This window comes from Prunus avium, chromosome 2 (assembly GCF_965620075.1).
Source record: "Prunus avium chromosome 2, drPruAviu1.hap1.1, whole genome shotgun sequence".
NCBI classification, from domain to species: Eukaryota; Viridiplantae; Streptophyta; class Magnoliopsida; order Rosales; family Rosaceae; genus Prunus; species Prunus avium.
The window spans coordinates 31,005,652-31,027,982 of NC_142285.1; the positions used below are offsets into that span (position 1 = coordinate 31,005,652).

At 36.0% G+C, this 22,331-nt stretch overlaps 2 protein-coding genes across 3 annotated transcripts; one reads left to right on the top strand and one right to left on the bottom strand.

The window, feature by feature from the left end:
• Nucleotides 1–4,477: 4,477 nt before the first annotated feature.
• On the bottom strand, nt 4,478–12,352 carry LOC110750640 (putative DEAD-box ATP-dependent RNA helicase 29). 2 transcript variants are annotated; one of them, XM_088249215.1, is made up of 11 exons: nt 11,782–12,352; nt 10,430–11,591; nt 10,241–10,298; nt 9,374–9,478; nt 8,959–9,004; nt 8,025–8,092; nt 7,435–7,487; nt 6,796–6,877; nt 6,654–6,710; nt 5,559–5,685; nt 4,478–4,934 (listed from the first exon to the last, which is right to left on the bottom strand). In XM_088249215.1, exons 1-11 carry the CDS (start codon nt 12,140–12,142, stop codon nt 4,690–4,692), a joined length of 2,364 nt encoding a protein of 787 aa, XP_088105341.1. In that variant the 5' UTR covers nt 12,143–12,352; the 3' UTR covers nt 4,478–4,689. The 2 variants fall into 2 exon arrangements, with proteins under 2 accessions (XP_088105341.1, XP_088105340.1); XM_088249214.1 differs by having other exon boundaries at nt 8,025–8,098; nt 11,782–12,350.
• A 165-nt stretch (nt 12,353–12,517) lies between these two features.
• On the top strand, nt 12,518–18,617 carry SBI1 (Leucine carboxyl methyltransferase). The gene is made up of 12 exons (XM_021951005.2): nt 12,518–12,675; nt 12,964–13,052; nt 13,166–13,356; nt 13,652–13,733; nt 14,021–14,123; nt 14,550–14,670; nt 14,831–14,878; nt 15,926–16,009; nt 16,404–16,468; nt 17,384–17,435; nt 17,824–17,862; nt 18,124–18,617. The coding sequence occupies exons 1-12, from the start codon at nt 12,596–12,598 to the stop codon at nt 18,223–18,225; spliced, it is 1,056 nt and encodes a 351-aa protein (XP_021806697.1). The 5' UTR covers nt 12,518–12,595; the 3' UTR covers nt 18,226–18,617.
• The last annotated feature ends 3,714 nt before the right edge of the window (nt 18,618–22,331 follow it).

A 22,331-nucleotide genomic window follows, 5' to 3' on the forward strand; every position in this document is an offset into this window, starting at 1 on the left:
TTCTTTGATTGATCACCTTAGGTTTTATGTATCTAGCTAAAGTTGAGAAGTTGTGTAAGATATCCAAGAACATAATTTCTAATTAGCAACAAATAATTGAATCTTTACTAAGTGAGCATCATGTGAATTGGTTTCTTGACAACAAATGATGAATTCCTCTTTACTAAAACAATCTATCATTGATGTATATTTTTCTCTGATAAATCACCTTTGAAAGCATGCTTCTTGAGATCGTTGGGATTATATGTACCCTCATGTTTTCCTAAGCAACTAATGGATTAAGTAAGAATCATCCATGTGAATTGATTTCTTAAATGCCTAATGTAAACACCATGCTATTAGGGTTTTTGTGATGTTCATATTGTCTTCAAACTTAATGGATTTTTCATATGATTAAATTGAAGTATTAAAGCACACCTAAATTGATTTTATGGGAAGAACGAGTATTGTAATAGTAAACACGCACTTTACTTATCTTAGAGAGAATCAATGCGTCTTGAGCCACTAAACTCGGTCTTGATTGCGAATATCTTCATCAATGTATCTAGAATTTATATCTTGAGTATCCATAAACATGATTTGGATTTTTTAGGGTGGATTCCAAAAACCCTTGTGTTTGTCGCCATTTAAATTACACTTTATTAATCACATTTGTTGATCTTGCTAAAATTAGAGTTCGGTTACATTTTAAGCATTAGAATTAGTTCACTTGAATCAAACTCCCCCCTACCCCCCCCTCCTCGTTTTGTACATATGTGTGTTGTTTGAAGTCTTGAGTGTTCTTTCCATTGAATTTTGCTCACTTTTGTATCTGTTTTTGACATTTGGCTTGCATGAGTTCTTCATTTTTTCCGTGCTGAATCTAACCATATAAAGAACGTAAAATTTGGATTAACGGTTTGAAAGTTAGAAGTCAAAAATGGGACAGAGGTCGAAATTGAAAAACATAGAAAGTTCATAAATTCCTCTCTGACCTAAAAGTGCTACAGTACCCGATGATAAAGAAGTGATACAATGGTGATACAGTAGCGATACAATGGGTTGGGTTAGGTTTGGGATTGGTCTAGGAGGCTGGTCAATCTGTGGTTGACCAGAGGATCTTTGTTGGCTGGTAGGTAAGAATAAATTCAATAAGGAAATAATATTCAAGTGGGCTATACTCGTTTTTCCTTTATTTTTTTAAAATAATAGTATAGCCGCACGGCTTTCCTTGTTTAACACGTGGCCCATAGGCACTGGGTGGTCTATATATAGTATAGCTGGACGGCTATACTAGATTTTTTGCGTTTTTTTTATAAGAAATAGTATAGCCGCGCGGCTAAACACGTTTTTCCTTTCTAAAAAAAACGTAGAGCCGCACGGCTTTACGTATTTGATATGTGGCACATAAGCACTCGGCGGGTCTTTATATATATATATATATTTAATTTTTTTGGATTTTTTAGGAAATAGCGGCTATACTCATTTGTTCCTCTTTTTAAAGAAATAGTATAGCCGCCAGGCGTTACTGTTTTGACACGATGCACCTGTGCGCTGGCCTGGTCATAGATGTGATCGAAAATGAAAGCATGATCGTTTGGGAGTGCTTTTGGAGCAACGAAAAGCGCTTCTAAATGGGTGAAAGCGCTTCTATCTTTTAAAAATGGTGTTTGGCAAAAATTGCAAAAAGCGCTTTGGGTGAGATCCAAAAGCACTTGGAGTGGTTTTGGAAGAAGCACTTGAGAGGTGCTTCTTCTCAAAAGCGCTGCAGGACAAAAACACGGGAAGCAATTGGCTCCCTTTAATGAAACTTTTAAAATGCCGAAAATACCCATATTTAATTTTTTTAAATGCCAAAATACCCTCTCTTTTTTTCTCTATCCGCGAAAGGCCCAACAGACACCAAAACACAGCTTCTATTCCATCTCTCTCACACACACTGCTAACTCTGGTCGGCAACGAAGCTTCATCCTCATCACTCTTCAGCAACACCCTTCTTCTTCTTCTGCCTTCTTCTTCTCAGACCTTTTTCCACCATTTCCAGTTCCCAAACTTCCAGACTAAGTTAGAACTTTGAAAAAATCCCCAAAGAAACCTCCCTATATAAATGAAGCCTTGAAAAACGTTGTGATCATATATGCCTGCATTTATTATCTTCGCAACAATAAACAGCTTCAGTTTAGCTTCTTTAGCCTTGAAATATACCAAAAACACATCAACCCGAGACAGAAAATAAGGAAAGAAAGTGAAAGGAGCAAGCAACCCAGAAAGACAGAACCCACTTGAGCTTTTCACATAGACAGAGAGACAAAAGACAGAGAAGCCGACCCTTTACAGGCGCATATCTCATGTTTATTTTTCTTGTTTGATTTTTTTGGTGTTTTCCCTTTTGCTTAAATTTATGGTTTGTTTGTCTATTTGTTGCCTCAGTCACTCCCTCGCTCACTACTTTCAAATTTCAGCACATATATACTTTCCATATATTTTGATTGAAATTGAATGAAAAGGAAAAAGACAGATGCATTAATGGAAAACATATATGGCTTTGTGAGAGATTAAAATACTGGGAAGGGTTGTCAATGCTATAAAGCGCTTATACTATGTCAACCAAACACTCAACAAAATATCAAAAGCGCTTTTATGTAGTGTAAAAGCACTTTTAAATGTGATATCCAAACGACAAACTGCTTCTTTGTAGAAGTGCTTATGTCATAAGTGCTACTAACATAAGCGCTACTGGCATAAGCGCTTCGGGAAGAAGCACTCCCAAACGAGCCCAAAATTTGATTCTCCAAGTTTGGATTCTGTTCCCTGGATATTTAGAATAGTAACATTACTCAGTAATACTAGATTAAAGTAAAATAAAATAAACAACACCCAAAACAAAATTAGAGAAATTGCAACTTACCACGACATTATTGGAGGAGTTGTCCATGATGCTCGTGGAATCCAGTGAGATAGAATTCGAGAACAAATTCCCAGCCACAGCTATCAAAACGTAGTATGAACAGATTAAGGTTAATGAAAGTAAACTTCTGGTCTTCATTACCCACTTGATGAAAAAACCAGAACCAAAATAATGATCAAAACATATATAAAGAGAAGAGGGAGAGAGGACTACTTTCTCCAAAGGACTGATTGTTCCCAGTCATAAGTGTTGTTACAGGGCACGACTCTGTCTTCCTGCATGACTCATATGGTTAAGTTTTTTTCTGAGTAAAGCATTGGACTGAGTCCAGAAGCTTGCTGGGTGGAGTGAACAATCCGCCATTGATGTCCAAAGCAAGAGAATTCCTTTAACTGAGAACCAACACACCCGGATTCAATGTTTCTGTCAGCACCCAAGAATCAAAAAAACCAAGTTCATCATTCAAAAACCTTTAGAGAACAAAATATAAAAATTAATGTCTACAATTGTAAATAATACCTGTAAATGAAGAACCTCTTATATGATTGGGAATTCTGAATGAACACTAGAGAAAAAACTGAATTACCCCTGATTTTTCCCCCCACTGTAGTGAAGTCCTTCGGATTGGCGCTGCCTAAGATTGTAATAATCAACAATAAGCCGACACGCGGGATGATAAAACGACTCCAAATGTGACTGCCTTTTTTTTCTTTTAAAATGAAAGAGTTGAACTTACTTTAATTTTGTCGTAGATTGAAATGTTTAGTTTAATATCACCGAAAAAAAATGTTTAGTTTACATCTTCTTAATTTATTTATTTATTTATAGTTTTTATTCCTGTAGAGGGTTAGAGTTTCTCTATGTAATGTATGATGAAATGTGAATAATATTATTGGTCATGTAGTGCTTGTCTGGATATTGAGGAAGTAGATGCATAGTCTAAGCATGGAAGTGAATCTTGTTAGGGCTCAAGGGCCAATTCTGCAGATTGACCTCATTAATCATGACATGTTGTCATTGCCTTATGAGAGTATGATAAGCAAAAATCACCGTTCTCTTGTCGCAACTAACACGCAGTGAAATCTCTCCTCACCAATTTTGGAAGATGTCTCAGGTTCGAATGTTTCCTTCCCATAAAGAAAGAAAGAACAAGTGGTAAAATTGTTGCAAATAGAATGTAGATTTTTTATATTTGGATTCCCACTAACCCTCTTGTTTTTTTTTTTTTCTATATTTTATATTTTTTTAGGTTTAATGTAAGATTAAGAGGTGCTATGGTTTTTTCAAATCCTTTTTCGGTGATTGACTTTAGAGCTTGTGACTTTTGCAGACTTCATATAGTCAAGTGACTTATTTTGATAATTTTGAATATGCTATGAAGAAAATTGTATTTTTACTAGCAGAGATGAACTTTGTTGCTGAGCTCGAGAAACCATAGCAGACTGGTGATGCAAAGGCTAGTTTGGATTCTCCAAATGTGTTTTGATGGTTGGAGACTCCTCAAAGTGGTGATTAAATATGTATATGATGGGATGTTTAACTTCAACCTCTGCTTGCCTTTAAAACTAAAAATCAGAAAGAGGTACAAAAAAATACTGAAAAGCAAATTAATGAGAACTTTCATCCATCCTTTCAGAGAAGTGCAAAATTGGCTTCATCTATAAGTACAGTGATTGATAACAATACTCTTCCCCTATTTTCTTTTCTTTTTCCGGTTTTTTTTTTCTCTTCTTGGTGCTCTACAAAACAGCTTGCCAAAGGAGCAAGGGGAAAACTCACAAGACTCATATTAGGCAATTCTTTTACCTCTTTCCCTTTCCTCTTTGTCCACCTTTTCCACCTTTTCCACCTTTTCCACTTTTACCAAATTTGTTACCCTTAGAAGACTTGCTCTTCATATACGAGATTCTGTCGGCCTTTTTCTGTCGATCCTTCCGAACCTGTTCTAAGTCCTTGATTTCAGAACGCACATGAGCATTAGGCACAGAGTTCTGCTTCCTGTTTCCCCAAGAGTTCTTCCCCTTGTTCCCCTGCCACCTACGGTTACCTGCAAAAGACATGCATGCCCAGTAATATATATTAGGTACCTATAATCAAACTTCTTAGCTTTGTTACAATGGACCTTCACCATTGCATCATGTAGAATGATGCCCACAAATTTTATATTTCAACATTATCACCAAATTAGCAAGTGTGCGCAGTGCATATTGACTTCCCTGCTAACTATACGTCGCATATATGGCTTTATCTCATCCAACAGCTAGCACACTACATATTTTTGAAGGCAGGAAACACAAGACAGAAAAAGAAGCCAGCTCTAATGAACTGAACAAAGATTCTCATTGGATCACACAAAACACCAAAAAAATAAAAAGAAAACGGGTTCATAGGAAAAGATTCTTTTATATAGGAATAAACAAAAAAGGCTTGGTGCAGGAGAAGATTGTGGATAAATAACCAATTGATATCTTCCACAAGAAATACTAAAAAAGAAACCTTTTTGTTTTTTAGAAAGAAACTTTTTCTAGCAGCCTGAATCCTTACACCCAGTCACCACTCTATGTTTGATAATGTAATACCCAAAAAAAATGTAAAAATAAAAATATATATATCAATCAAATTTAAGAGAAAGAAGGAAAAAAAACATAAACTTCCAAACAGAAAGCATTACCTGCAGCTTCCTCAGCATTCCCTTCGTTAATTCCTTTGAGCGATACTTTATTGTGAGAACGTTCTTTCCACCTCTTGTATATCCCAGTTTTCTCAAGTTTTGCTTTTGCACCACTCTCTGTCTTTATCTGTACACCATAAAAATATAGCATAAAAGTTTTGAGCTATCCAACTAAAAAAAGGAAAAAAAAACAATAATTGTTGCAAGCGCACCTTGAAGATACTATTAAAAGAAAACAATAAAGAGTTCATAATTGAAACACCTCTGAGGTTTAGCATAATTATGATTAGACATTGTGTGCTTGGAAATTACACAAACAGTGTTTTGACAGAAACAACACATATGTAAAGCAGTGTTTTGAAACCATTACACGTTTCAAATGAAACATAGCATTGTTCACAAAATTAAGAGCCACCACCCAATACTCATGCTCGCCATCAGGGTCGGATTCTTTTCATACCTAGGTTTCCTAAGCAATAGCAGCACCTAAGATGAGAAGGCAATGGTACCAACAGAGGTGTTTGGATATTGAAAAGAACTTTCTTATACAACCTATTGCATCAAAGTTTCTTAGTCTGACAATCATAAAATGTTAGTTAATAATTGCTACTAATGAGGTTCAAATAATAATAAATGCAATGCAAAAAATACATACATGTTAACGATGACCATAATATCATGCATGTTTAGATATACAGTATACATATGTTGCTTTCTATAAACATCTAAGTGGGCCATTGACTAGTTTTTGGAACATTTCCAGGATGTGTCCACCATATATCTCAAAATGGATCCACATACACCCAACTCTAGTAATTCTTTTTCTCTCAAGAAGAAAACTTAATTGAACCCAAAAGCCAGTGCCACAGCCGATAATTTATTTACCAATTAAAAATATCCACTTCAGTTATATGTATTCTTTTCAAAATAGCAAGTTCAACATTCAGTACAAGAGCAAAAAGACAAATGTTCTAGATATAACTATAAGAACAACATTATGTTCAGAAACTAAATGGAAATTAATACTAGGAATGATCCAATAAGTGTTAAAAGAGAACACATGTCAAATTAATTACGGATGTTGAGATAGCATACCTTGCCACTAGCTGTCACACGGTCACCATTATTTAACTTTATGTACTTTTTCCCCCTCTGCCAGCCATTAGTTTCATGAGATTAACAGAAAAATAGTTAAAAGAAAATGACAATGAAAAATTAATATTACTGTTCAAAGTACCTTATCCCAATGAAATACAGATTTCTGTTTCTTCATGCCCACATTATCATCTGCAACCAGATCTAGAACAGCAGCTTCCAACCTATGAAGACAGATGGGGTCAACTGGTGCCCAGAGCACAAGAGATTGCATACATCTAATCTTCACAAAAATAATCAGATAATTTGAGCAGCACAAGTTAATGAAACTTGGGTTGAAAGTCAGGACTCATCAGACTTGGGGGAAGGAGGAAGGGTGGGGGGGGAAGCTGAAAGATATTCCTGTTCTCCCCACTCCAATCATATGTGAGCACACTCACTCACTCACTCACTCACTCATGAGAGAGAGAGAGAGAGAGAGAGATGCAAAGAGAGATTGGCTATTGCATACTGCCAGAAAAACTTGGTAACATGACATGGAATTGTCAACGCACTTCCAGACAAATATAGAGAGATTGGCTATTGCATACTGCCAGAAAAACTTGGTAACATGACATGGAATTGTCAACACACTTCCAGACAAATACACATCAAGAACTACCTAAATGCCCCACAATAAGATTTCATTTATTTACAGCAGCAATTAAAGGCCAATACCATAAACCAGGTTAAAAGTTAGTTAAATCAATTTCCATAGAGCTAAAGTAGAATCAAGTATTACCTATTTGAGTCAAAATCATCCTTTCCTCTTACTGAGAGTCCTGCTTCTGTATGCTGGACAACAATAGCAGGATAGTCCAATGGTCAGCCAGGTTCCAATTTTTGTAATCCAAATCCACAACACAACTTAAAACACACAACTATTTGATGCAACAAATTATTGGCAATTCAAAATCAGGGTGATGAATTTTGTTTTGTTTGTTTTTTTTATGGAGTTATATCAAGATGTTGGCGGACCTGTCTTTGCACTGTGTTTCTGATTATTATTAATAAAATTTTGTTTCTCATAAGAAGATTATATATGAAGGTGAGGATTTTTTTTATAAGAAACAAACTTTTATTAAAGCTCAAGAAAACAGAAGATGTAGGTGGACAAAACATCCACTGTGTAACGATACAGATACAAAATCTAACCATCATCAACAAAACCTCAAAAGCAATAACAGAAAAAAACAAAAAACAAAACAAAACAAAACAAAAAAAACATACGGGAAACAGATACCTAATCTGACCATATTAGAGAAAAACAGTATAATATTGCAATATAGCACCGTAACTAACTTGAGAAATTATAAAAGTAGTATGACCTACATGATTTGTTGGTACCGAACTTATAAAGTACTCCTCATCCTTAAAGCTCCTTGCCTTTCTTTTAGAGCCTGATACTAATATCCAAGAGAAAACAACGAAGTATTAATAAACCATTCCATAAACAAGCATATAATGTGTTATGGGGAGACAGAAAAGGAAAAGGAGCCAAATCACTCCCTAACGTGTTTGAAAAATGAAGGTGAAATGACATTTCAATGAGTATGTGCCTCTCTAGATCCACTTCCCAAATACCAGGTTTCAGTACCATTGAATACTACCACTTTAAACAACTTATAACCAAGGAGCACAATGGGGACAAACCATACAACAACAAAATCTCCTGGCATTATTCTATTAGATTACTTTGCAAATTTACCAGTTAAAATGAGTATAAACTAGTTCAGGAATCAGGATGAGAAATTTCTTGCTATTAGTTCAGGGATTAGAATAATTGCTCATGCAAGGCAAATACGTTCAGCACTATTGCTTAGTTCTAACACTAAAAGTTAGCATAAATATGTGATATATCAGGCCACATCTTAAATGCATCTCTGCAATAGAACCGACGACTCTTTTCTGTTTGAACAGAAGCTTGTTCATTTTTTTCAAAACGTGCCCGTCAGCTTACCCAAGAGTTATATCCTACCACAATCAGCATGCAGGCAGGAGGCTGCTCAAAGTTTCATTTCTAGAACTTCTTTTACCCATTCAAGAATTCCGTTTACGGCTTGGGGTCTAATAAACTGTCCTAACCAGGAAATAAAAATCTATAAAAAAAGAAAAAGAAAATCAAAAGAGAAAAAAATCGTTTGAGCAGAGTGGAAATCCGGATGAGGACTGTCAGCTTTGGATGACACGTATATATATCTTTATTATCTATATATAACACCACACACACACAAATATATATATCAAACTCTGAACTAAGGAATACCTTTCTTCTCCTTTGCCTTTGAAGGAGTAATCTCATATTCAACTCCCTGAAAGTACCCAAAATTCAGTTTAGCACAATTTAAGATAAGGGAAGACATGATATGATTATTGATGCAAACCCATGTACATAACCTTTGCTTTAGAAATATACAGAAGTGGTCATTTTCAAATTGAACTCAGTATTAAAGACAATCAGTACTACTAAATATCCATCTCTATTTCATTTTCACCCTCATTTTGTAAGAAAACAGTAACCCAAGGCCAAATTTTGGTTTCCAAATTTATTTCCATAGAATAAGACACTTCTTGCTGCAGTCTCAGAAGTACTGCACATTATAGAACTTGTTCGGTGGTTATTAAAAAAAGTAGCATTTAAAAATCAGTAAAACCATATACTACCACACTAAAATATTTACCTTTTCCGCATGATTATCAGAACGTTGCTGATGAAATAAATTAATGACCTCTTCATGAATAGCTCTTTTTTCCCTCATTACATCAACCCATTGACGAGAAGAACCCTGCACATAAGCCATATACTTAATCTAACACCAAATAAGGCCACATCTGAACATCAAGAACAGAAGCCACAAAGAATAGCAATTATACAAGTAAAACATACACATTTAGGTAGGAACTAGTTGATGTCATCTTGCACATAACATAAGTCATTTCATCCAAACATATTCAAGGTGCCCAATTACGTACAATGGCATCACCTTCCAAATAATAATAAACTTCAAACTAAGCTCAGTGTTTGTTCTTGTTATCTTAAAAGCGCCCAATTACACACAGTGGCATCGCCTTCCAAAGTTTAGAAAAAAAAAAAGGAATGTCTACAAAACAAGGCCACATCTGAACATCAAGAACAGAAGCCACAAAGAATAGCAATTATACAAGTAAGACATACACATTTAGGTAGGAACTAGTTGATGTCATCTTGCACATAACATAAGTCATATCATCCAAACATATTCAAGGTGCCCAATTACGTACAATGGCATCACCTTCCAAATAATAATAAACTTCAAACTAAGCTCAGTGTTTGTTCTTGTTATCTTAAAAGCGCCCAATTACACACAGTGGCATCGCCTTCCAAAGTTTAGAAAAAAAAAAAAGGAATGTCTACAAAACAACCCCTCCAACTATAGAGCAGACCAGCATGTATAGGCATTGTATTAAACTTGGTTAAAAAGAAGATTAAGAAAATTGTCACTTAGATCAACACCATGAAGCTTCCAATTAAATGAAATCTACTACTAAGACATAAAGTGGAGAGTTACCTTCAGATTCTTTGATTTAGCAGCTTCACCTTCAGTTTCTAGAATGGTCTGCTTGGGTCTAGCATAAATCAGACATTGAATGGTTAAAGTTAGCAGCTTCAAATCCTCAGAAGAAGAAACATAATAGAAGGGCATCTCGAAATATTATTAGAAATATACAGTAAAAGACCAATGCTAGTAGTGTAAAACCTGAACGTCTTCAACCGCTCAGAAAATGCCAATGCCTTCAACTCTCCACCATCCAGTACATTTTTAAAAATTGGATGCAACCCTTCACGAGGTAAATCTTTTGCTCTTCTAACAGACTCCTTTGAAGGTGAGGGTTTTGTCTTTGAATACAAGCGGAATGCATTGGCACATGTTTTCAGCAATAAAGTGAGTTCTGAAGAAGAATCAATTATCTCTCTAACCCTATCCGAAACAAGATCAATAACTGTTTGGGGGAAACGCCCGTAAACAGTTTCTCCATTTGCAACTGCTTGATCAATCTTGGACAGCATTCCATCCATATCCTGTAAAACCTCCTCTTCGGTAGGTGCAGCCCTAATTGGTTTTGAAAGAAACAGATGAAGATCTAAAAGGTTGGGCATATCTTCAGATGTCACAAGAGAGAACGCAGTACCAGTTCGACCAGCCCTTGCAGCTCGGCCTACTCGATGGACAAAAAGTTTAGGCTTTGGGGGAAAGTCCCAATTGATGACATTGTCAAGCAACGGAATGTCAATTCCCCTAGCTGCAACATCGGTGACAATTAACAGCATAGTCTTTCTTGCCCTAAACCTTGATACATGAATTTTGCGAGCATCGTGATCCATGTCACCATAACATACAGAAGGCTCGATGCCCTCTTCTCTAAACAAGATATTCAGGAACTCCACATGATGTTTTGTAGATACAAAAATCAATGTCTGCTCACCAGATTTAATGTGCTCCCTTATCAAATAAAGTATTGCTGCATGCTTTTCTTCCTGTCGCACGGTGAAAAACATAACCTTCAAGTCAGGGCTAATCTTAGTATCCAAATCAAGCCGCACAAGCCGAGGGTCTTGCAGACCAGCCTTGGCAAACTCTGCAAGAGCACTGGGTAATGTTGCACTAAAAAGCAGGGTCTGACGGTTCTCACTCAGCTGCCCAAGGATTTTATGCAGCTGCTCCGCAAAACCCATGCCAAAGAGGCAATCCGCTTCATCAAAAACAACATACTCCACAGTCCTAAGTGACATGTCATCAACTTCAGCTAAGTGGTGCATCAGCCTACCGGGTGTTGCTATTATAATATCAGGGTTTTGGGCTAATTCTTCAAACTGAGTTTCCATGCTATCACCACCAACTAGTAAACTAATTCGAACATCTGCAACAAATACAGAAAATGATTTTGGTTTAGGACCTTTTGCAACCAACACTTTAAAAAATTGACTATATTTAAAAACCCAATATTTTTCATCAACAGGGAACTTCAAATTCTTCCACTTTCTTCCAATTTCTTTCGTCAAATGAAATGAACACAAAAATATCAAACTTTGAAACAAAATGGCACATACCCATGAAATGGCCAAGCTCTTTGGTAAACTTGTGAGTCTGTAAGGCCAAGTCTCTGGTGGGGGAGAGAATGAGCGCCCTAACACCACCCTGGGGCACGTGCTCCTTCAACCGCTCGAGCATGGGGATCAAAAACGCGGCCGTCTTGCCTGAACCAGTTCTAGCCATGGCAACGACGTCGTTTCCACCAAGAATAAGGGGCATGGTCTTGCGCTGAATGGGAGTGGGGACTCTATAGCCCTTGCGCTTGACTCCTCTGAAGACATTGGGGCTTAGATTCAGAGACTCGAACCCTCCAGACTTGGCTTTCTTCTTCTGTATCTCCCTTCGCTTCAGGTCCGCTTTCGAGCTCACGTATACCATCGGGTTCGGATTTTCTGCTGCTTTTTGTGGTTTTAGGGTTTCTGGGTTTCTTCTTTTCTGAATTGAAGAAAACAGTAGCACACAAACTGTTCAATTGAAGAAGGGGCTGGAGGTTGGAGGCCGCGTCGATATGTGCTGTGCTCTGCACTAGGTCGGCAAAGGCGGCGTCGTTTTGGGGAACAGAGATGAAGAGGAAAAGGGGCGCGAAGTGGTAAAGGGTTTAGTGTTAAACCTGATGAAGAAATCAGCTGCGGCTAGGTCCATTCTATAATATCCTAACAGCCACTTGGAGCTCGCCATGTGTAAGAGATATTTTTTATTTTTATTTTTTTTTTTTTTTTTGGGGTCAAACTTCTTTTTCTGAAGTTAGGTTGCGTTGCATTGTCGAAGAAAATATACAGAGAAAGGCAAAAGACAGAAGCAGGAAAAAGAAAAACTTGAAATCTCGTAACGATGGCGAAGCCAGTGTCTGATTCACACAGCAACAGAGAAGCAGTTCAAGCAACAAACGACGACGCCTCGGCCAGCAAACTGTGCGCGCCCTTAAACTTTCCATTTTCAGCTCATTTTTAATTAAGCCTGATATATTTGTAGTTTTGCATAAATGCCTACAAATTTGCATTGTTTAACCGCAAATTACTATTTTTTTGTTCTGGTTGAATTGCATATGCGTTTTTTTTGACCCGTAGGTTCTGTTTGGTTGCCGAGAAAATGAAAGAAAGGAGAGAGGATATTTGAATTTTAGATGAAGTGTGACAATGTTGGTTGCTTAGTTTTGAATTTGATGCATAATGCTAACTTTGAACTGTATTGTTGAAAAGGTCCTGCGTGAAGAAAGGGTACATGAAAGACGATTATGTCCATTTGTTTGTAAGAAGACCTGTGAGAAGATCTCCGATTATTAACCGTGGTATGTTTTAGTTGCTCAATCAAAGATAAGAGTTGAAAGCTCATGATGTTGTTAACTTTTTTCACAAGTAATGAGTGTTAATCTATTTGCTTTATTGTTTTTGCATAATCGAGGTTACTTTGCTCGTTGGGCTGCTCTTCGCAAGCTCCTGAATCAGTTTCTTGATACTGAAAAAAATGGGGGTGAAAAGGGTAATTTGAAGAAGCAGGTTTTATCACTTGGAGCTGGCTTTGATACAACATATTTTCAGCTGCAGGATGAGGGGAGAGCACCCCATTTATATGTGGAGCTGGATTTTAAGGAGGTACGAATTGTGAAACATTCATTACTATCTCATTGGTTCTGTTGGCAGCACACTGACTTTTTTATGTGGATTCTGACCAACTTAGGTTAGAAGTTAGAACTTTAAGGAGTGAATAGTGTGTTGATGAACTCATGCTAACCCAACCTGTCCTGTCAGACCAAGTGTTGTTTTTCTGCTTTGAATTAATTAGCATTTTAACTTATCTAATATGGACAAATATTGTCTTCCATAATTTTGCGTGTACTTGCATCTATACTGGACAAGAAAGTAAAGACATGTGATCTTTGTTTGTCAGGTAACTAGTAAGAAGACCACACTTATTGAAACCTGCAATCATTTGAGGGACAAAATTGGTGCAACAGCTTCAATCTCTCAAGGTACCTACTCTAGTGTTGCTGATGTTATAAATCTATGGTTGAATCCCTTCTATTGACTACATGTGTCTTTGGAGTGTCTTCTTTGATGTGTTATGTCACTATATGAATAGCGCAGAGCTGCAATCTTCACTGATGTGCTTGTAAAAATTCCTTGGATGATTCCCCTTTGTCTTGTGGTTGAAAACTTTGATTCAGATCTTTAAGATTGTCAAGTTACTTATCTTATATGCACAAGTGAAATATACAAACTGTTCTTGGTACCCCATTATAGAATTTCTACTTTGCAGAAAAAGGAGAAGTGCTCAGTGACCACTATAAGCTACTCCCCATTGATTTGCGCAACATACAACAATTAGACGATGTTATAGCTTTGGCTGGTATGGATCGCAGGTATGTGCTTACAGTCAATTTTCTTCCTTTGTTGTTTATTTAGATCTCATTGCCGTACTTTGAACACTTAGTTTTGGGTCATTGGTGTCTTCTTTTATGGCTTTCCAGATACTTCCATTTTAAATAATAGCTATGGACTATGGTAGCTTCCTTAAAAGATTGTGATGCTTTTATTATTAGTCATATTGTATCATCCATACTAGTTCAGTACCCATTTTGGTGTTCACATGCCAAAAATACTTTACTACACTTTTAAGATAACTTAATTTTATCGACAACATTGTTAGTTGTTGCAGTTCAAATAAATAGAATACCAGTGGATTCTTATTAATAAATAATAAAAGACTGCCCTTATTGATGGAAATTTGTCATTGATAATTGTCTTGAGATAGTGATTAAATTGATTTATTCTAATATTGTTATCAGCCTTCCAACTTTTATAATTGCAGAATGCGTTTTGATATACTTGGATCCAGATTCAAGTCGTGCCATAGTTGGCTGGACATCAAAAGCATTTTCAACGGCAATATTTTTCTTATATGAGCAGGTTACAGGCCTCTTCAAACTTAAGAAGCCTTTTTGGTGTTTGTGTGTGACAATTTTCACTCTGATCTTCCTTTCTTCTTTGATTTGTGACACTGACGAGTACTTTAAAGTGGTGGTTTTATATGTGTTTCTTACATATATGGTTGGTTGTGGTTCAACAGATTCATCCAGATGATGCTTTTGGGCAGCAGATGATTAGAAACTTGGAGGTCTGCTTTACTTCTTTTTACTTTCTTCCGAACATTTTTTTATTAAATAATTCCGTACTTACTTTTAAAATGCAGCAGTCAATTCAATTGAGCCCTTACAGATCTTCCCCTTCTTATTATTTTCAGTTTTCAATTCATTAGTCGTAGATAAAGATGTAATATATATAAAAATATTTAAAGGACCAGGCTTCGGAGATGCGAAGATCATCTTATCGAATTATTGTAAAATGTGCCTAAACCTATATTTTCAAAATTCAAGTTTTGTGATAATCATGAGAAAATTTTGTTCCATTTCTCAGCCTTTGCCTGAGAACAAGGAAGAACCTTGCAATAACTTTTCCGAGCTCTATAGGAACTCATGATAGATAATGTAGGTTTGAGTGGAGTATTTGGATTATTCAGTGAATTCACTTATTACATTGTTGCCTGTCCTAAAAAATCTGCACTCCTGTTTAGCTCTGAGTGGAGTGTTTTGGGTTATTTGCTTTTGAGTGGAGTGTTTGGGTTATTTTCTTTGACTGGAACTGATTGGGTTATTCCTAAGATTGTTCGGGATGTTTTACTGGGCACCAGGACCACAGTATTATTTAGAAGGCGATGTCGTTGTGTCTTATATGGGGACGAAAGGAATAATAGGACATTTGAGGACAGTTAAAAGTTGGTTTCCTATAACCAAAAAAGAAAAGTTGGTTCCTCTCTTTTTCCAGCTGGTGGTGACTATTGTTTTTCTACTAGTTCCTCTCTAGATTATAGACACTAGTCTGTTTGTGTGGTGTTCCTTTTGTGTACTGGATGTAGAGTGAGAGTGCATTCACTACAGTATCTTGTTATAGAAAAATATAAATAGATAAATTAAGTAAAGTACATACTTATTCTTTCAATAATGTAACACAAGCCTACCTTGTTGGTCAGGAATAATTGTCACTGCTTCTTGTGCATGCTTTTATCCCCTTAGTCCTTTAGGTGAAACTATGTTGCACAACACCATCTCATGTTTTCTGGAATAAAGATTTGATATGCATATGGTGTGGTTAATGTTTGTTTCAGAGTCGAGGCTGTGCACTCTTGGGCATACATGATACACCGACATTACAGGCAAAGGAAAAACTTTTTCTTGACCAAGGATGGCAGGTAGAAGTTATAAATTATAATTAGTATCTTTTAGCAATAAACTTTGTACTCTCTTGGGTATCGTTACATAACAGAATGTACAACAGCCAAATGATGATAAAGAAGTCATCTACCCCTAACAAAAGCCTAGAAGGCAGGACATAGATGCGTATGTACACATAAAAATATGACAATTTTATAATGCTCTGGAAATTTTGTTGGCTGAAAACGTTCAATTTGTAGGCCCTAGTTTATTGAAACTTTTGTACCTTTCTAAATGAAGTTTTTTGTTTCATGTTTCGGGTTTCTTTTATTTGCGTCCTTTTGAATGTTGTTTTTATTTCACTGAATTAATCTTCATCCTATATTAATTTTATTTTAATAATGTTGTGATTTTGAATGTGTGGGGTTTCAGAGGGCTGTTGCCTGGGACATGCTAAAAGTGTATAGTAATTTTGTTGAAGCTCAAGAAAGACGCAGGTATGTCCAATGTATATCTTGCAAAACTATTAGTCGTTTAGTCATATTTTGCAATAACATGCTCACTTTTTCTTTTTTTCTTCTTTTGTGGGAGGGGGGAGGGGGAACCCAAAATACACCCAATAAACAGAATACAGATAGACATACAGATCCTACAAGAAAAGACAAAATTCACTTTTTCAATTACCAATACATGTTTATTGTCATTCCTTCCTATCACATAACTTTTACCAGAAAACTTGGCTTGGTATTTATCTTATTCTTCTCCTTATTTTAATGTCTTTAAGTACGACAAATATGTGAAGCTCTTTGTCTTTCAGAATTGTTTGATAGTCATTTTATCCTGCTTGAGTCTTGGAGTTCAGTTTCAATTAAAATTGTTAACCACCTGCTTGAAACAGCTTTATATAGTCCAAGTTAACCATGCAGTTTTAATACAATATGTCATACAGTAGATTGGACTCAAATTTCAACTGGACTATCTTAACTTGCCAATTTATCTGCTTAGACATGCCAGATCCTAGTGTATAGTATGTCATTAAATATCCTGTTCTATCCTTTTGGGAGGAGATGATAATTTTAACATATTGAGAGTATTCCTACGAACAAAAACTCATGTTTGGTTTCAGATAAAGGTTAGAAAAGGGGTGGATGGCTGCCTTTTTTTATTCTTACTTTACAGAACATGAAAACCCACTGGACCTTTCTCTGGAAGCCTTTTTCCCTGATTTTAGTCTTTTTTTTGTTGTTGTTTTAAAATTCCCTTGGGTTTGTATGGTTGTATTAAGATACTTTGGTTGTGATAATGTGGTACCACCTCTGCCCATGCTTTTGCTCTTTTTATCAACTTTTAGTCAGCTAACTTGTAATTGATATTCTTGGGAAGATTCTCATATGTAATGTCTTCTTGTTTAGGATTGAACGATTGGAATTGTTTGATGAATTTGAAGAATGGTATATGATGCAGGCAAGTCAACTTCTCATTTCTGTTGTAAAAGAACACAGTATGCTAAATATTTTTGGTAAAAGTAATTTGACATGGGTTAGTTAAATTGGTCTCCTACCTGAGTGTGTTTGTGCCTTGTGTGCTTGCACATGTAGGCACATGAGTCATGGGACCACAGTGAGTCTAGTGACGTAAGGTGTGTAGGGCCAGAAGCAACCATGGCTCCTGTTTCTGGGAGGCTGGATGATGTCACCCATACTACCATACTGGAAAATGCTGATATATGCTTAGGAATCATCTCCATCTCTCTCCTTTATTTGGGAGGCGGTGAAGGATTTATTATCAAATGTTCATCAATATATTCCATCAATTTTTCTCTGAACTTTTGTCCCGAACTGCTGATTTTCAGGAGCACTACTGTGTGGCTTATGCAATCAATGATGCCATGGTATGTCCACATATGACTGAAAGCCTGGAATATGCATCTGCAATTCATCACATATACGCTTTTTACAGTTTTTTTTTTTTTTTTTCATAATTATATTGTCATGTGATAGGGAGCCAAATAACTGGATTAATCTTTTTTGAATATGAACAAAACTTAGAACCCAAATTCACATATGACCTACTTGATGGCGTACAAAAACTTAGCTTTTGGTAAACACTTTTGAGTTTTAACCTTCCACTTTTATTTCTTCGCATCATTCAGGGTCTGTTTGAGGATTTTGGTTTTCCTAACAACCAGCAGAAGCAGCAGCAGCACATGCAGAACGTGCCCAACCCCTCATCCTCATCATCCTCATCATATTAGACCAATCAACTATGTTGTTGCCAAGTTTGGTTAAACAATGTATCAGATAAGCTCATCTGACTGTGCATGCCAACCCTACTGCCGGGGGTGTTTTGTCAGGTAAACAAAGGGTCTCTCAACTCTGCTTAGTCTTGGCCCTCGTTTCCAAAAAGATGATAATATCACCATCTATCTCTATCTGTGTATTGTTTTGACTCAAAGAAATGGATCTTCTTTTTTCTTTTGGGTCTGAAAAGAAAATGGATCCTTGCTTCCTTTTCGTGCTAGCTGTTTGGCAAAGAAAAACTTGGTGGGTCCACCAAAGCACCAAAAGTATGTAATCTTATTGGCTTTGTGGGGCCAACGCCATGTGGTGAGCAAATATACGTATTGTGCATGGTTTGGTTCTTTCCTATTCTTTTCGTTTATCTTCTTTTGCTCGCCCTTTTACCTATTGTTTTCTTCTTTCTTGGATGGCCATCATTCATTTGATTTGGGTCACATTTTCCTGTGGAAGTTTCTGTAATTATTATTATTTTTAAATCTGGTTTTGAAACTTTTAGCAAAAAACAATTTCTGGAACGTGATGTTTGGGTCAGGACTTGGTTGATTTGACCAGGAGTCCAGACTCAGAAAATTTACTGTTTCCGACTTCCAGTAGTAAATGGAAAGTTATTATATTTATTTATGTCCCAAAAGTTTTACATAAAAAGGGAAAAAAGACAGAATATAGCCCCAATGCATGATTTTCGAAACAAAGTTGAACAAAATAATCTGGACCATTTCCTTATCTATGCGTGTTGGCCTTGCCCATGAGTTATGCTAATTTGCTAGGGTTAGCTAAACCCTAATTTGCTGTGATGTTCCTCCTACTCTTTTTTGATACAAGTGGTATCGTTAAGAGTAGAAAATCAAACAAACGCCTTCCATTGCAGGTTAACTACCTAAGCTATAAACCCTTCGTGCAGATTTTCCTAATACCAGTTTTAGCTTTATGCACTTGATGCCATATATTTTATTTGGAAGTGCAATTACCAGATACACCTTCCTAATCCCCTATATTAGGAAATGTACCCTATAATGTAACCTATAAATACCCGAACGAACCCAATTGTTTACAGTATCTTGGCATTGTCAATTTAAACCTTCTCACATTTATTTTATTCTTATTTATTAAAAGAATATGTATAGTCTCCTTCTATTGAGGGACACCCTTTAGAGGGTAGATCATCCTTGCAAAAGATTAGAGAAATTGGAATCCATTTTGACGTCCAATTGTGTCTTATAAAATCAATGAACACGGTGCTTTAAGGAAGTACCAAAATTTCAATAATTCAATTGCGTGGTCAAAAAACATCGGATTCAAGTGATTTTTTGTCAAGGTGATCTTTGAATGAATATTTACAAAATAGACGGTTTGGATTAGTAAAATACAATACAGAGTGGGCTCTACAATGGTATCCCACAAATAAGCTTATTTGAGGAATCCCTCAATAGAAGTTGTGTATATATATAATTTTATATGAGGGACACCCTTTAGGGTCCCCTATGAAATTTTTTTCAACGATTCAAAACATCTATTTTTCACATCTTTATTCATAGATCACCCTTGCAAAAATTCATGCAAATTGAAAATCTTTAAGGCATCTAATTGAGACCAACAAAATCAATGAACACGGTGCTTCAAAAAAGTACTAAAATTTCAATAATTCAATTGAGTGGTCAAATGATATCGGATTTAAGTGATTTTTTGTAGAGATGATCTTTAAATGAATATCTACAAAATAGATGGTTTGGATTAGTAAAATACAATGCGAAGTGAGCCCTATAAAGGTGTCCCTCAAATAAGTTTATTTGAAGAATATCTCAACAGAAGCTTTCTGTATATAAATTCATAAATTATACTTTCTATCCTACAGGAGTAAGTCGGAGGAGTAACCCCATTTTTCTTGGTTCATTTTCATTTTGGCCCCACTGCCTTAAAAAGTTGGGAAAAAATAAAAGCGGGTGAATTTGAATTTGATAAGCTAGTGTGATGTGGAAAAGTAGAGTTACATGGGAATACAGAAAGATCCCACTTCTTTAGCAAATTGCATCGTTTATTTGGATTGGTGCCCCTTCTATCACTCCTTTCCATTCTACTTTTCTGCCTCAACCTTAGGGGATATTTATATATTGTCACACCCAAAATTAGGGCAAAGTCTTTTTATGTCGTTTTTTTTTTCTTTTTGCTAATAAAGGGGCAATTATTTATTGTTATTTTGTTGCAGCTTGCAATCTTTGAAGTCATGGTTTTGGCCTTTGTTTATAGTTTGGGGGTTCTGTCTGTCACCAACTGTTTTAAAAAAGTCTGAGAAGATCTGTTACGATTTCGTACTTGGTTTCTATTTATAACTTAAAAAAGCATGCAGCTAGACTGCTTGGCGTGTGGATCAAATGTTGAAGCCTTGAAGCTAAGGGGCTTGGAGTGTTCACAGGTTTTTGTTTTTAGTCATAAGAATAGTTTCAGCACAAGAAGTTCAACTTTTCTTTATTCTCATGTGATGTCATGTCATGCCTTCTTTTGTTCATATAAAAATGAAATTTCATTAATTTAAACTGAGATGCAACAGAGAAGGTGAATAAACAAACATACATGGAAAGCTAACATGATCATAAACAAACAAAAATACAAGAGAAATACATGAGTCCGATAAATTCGAACATCCATCGCTGTTAATAATGGTCTAGATTCGTAAGGAACTTGTAGCTCAAGTAGTTAAAAGCACTTGCACACGAGATCTTAAGTTTGACTCATTTCTTACACGAGTAATGGTCTAGATTCACAGTCTGTAATTTGGCAGGAGGCGCTGTAAATTTCTTGGTAGGTCCTTAATGGGTACAACTTAATTGAAAGGAGTTTCGAACTTAGGACAAAGTGTATGCTGTCACAGAAATTGTATAACTATTAGGAGGCTCCACATTCCAGTTTGTTCAAAAAATATTTAGTGCCAAAGCCAAATTAGAATAAACTTTTCAGATTTTCAACAAATAAATAAAAATAATAAAGATGAAGAATATCTTGAAAGGAACATCCCTGCAATGTTAAGAAGAATCAGATACTCACTCACCTCAAAACCCAGAATAGGAGTATTCCAGTGACTGGTTTCGAGCTTTCAACATGGCCTAAGCTTACCTTTTCCTCTTTCTTTCTTTTTTTCTTCTTGAATTTATAATAATAATTATTGTACTGATACAATGTGGGGCAGAAAAACCTTTCACACCGTTAAGTTTCAAATTTAACAGCAAGGGATCTAAAGCCAAACACACTTTTCTCATCAAAAATTGTTCTCAAAGAAAAAAAAGGTGATGGTTGGGTCCAGTGAGGCCATGGGGATACAAAGTTAGGAGAAAAAACAGTCACTTTAACCATTTTCAATCCCTCTATCTCTTTTCCTTTCACACAGTCAAGTCTCCCTCTCATCTCTATATCCTTCACTTTTGTCAAAAAGGCTCCACTTATTGGGGAATATCTATGTACACATATGCTTCTCTGCCATTTTGATGCTTTGCAATTTGCAATATTTCTTTGAAAAGAGTATGATACAATGAGTGCATGACCACCATAGTGAATGTGAGGCCCCACAAAAAAAAATTATAAAAAAAATGAGTAAAACCCAAGAATTGGAAAATGATGGCCAAAACTAGAACATGATGATTGTAATTTCAAGTGCACCTAACCAATTAATTGGTTCAATAATTTACAATGAGTGGTAGCTTCTCCCTTCAAGATTCATCATCCTCTCTATAGTTGCCAAGAACTTTGTAATTTTTGTCCCATTGTTCATGCTTATAATTGCTAGTTAGTAAGAAAAAGGAAAAACTAAGATTAAAATATGATTGTGATGGTTTGGGCATTTCTATCCTCATGTAATATTTGGATTCGACTTGTCACCACTTTGAAATTGGGATGGAGAACAAGTCAAACTTGTAAATCCAGCTGAAAAATTTAGACATCTTTTCAAGAATTCATGGAAAAGACCTATTTCAGATAGTTGCTTTGGAATAATATAAATTAGTTTATATTTACTAAAAGACAGAGAATGGTAAAACATTTAAAATACTAAAAAAATATCATTGGTTAATGC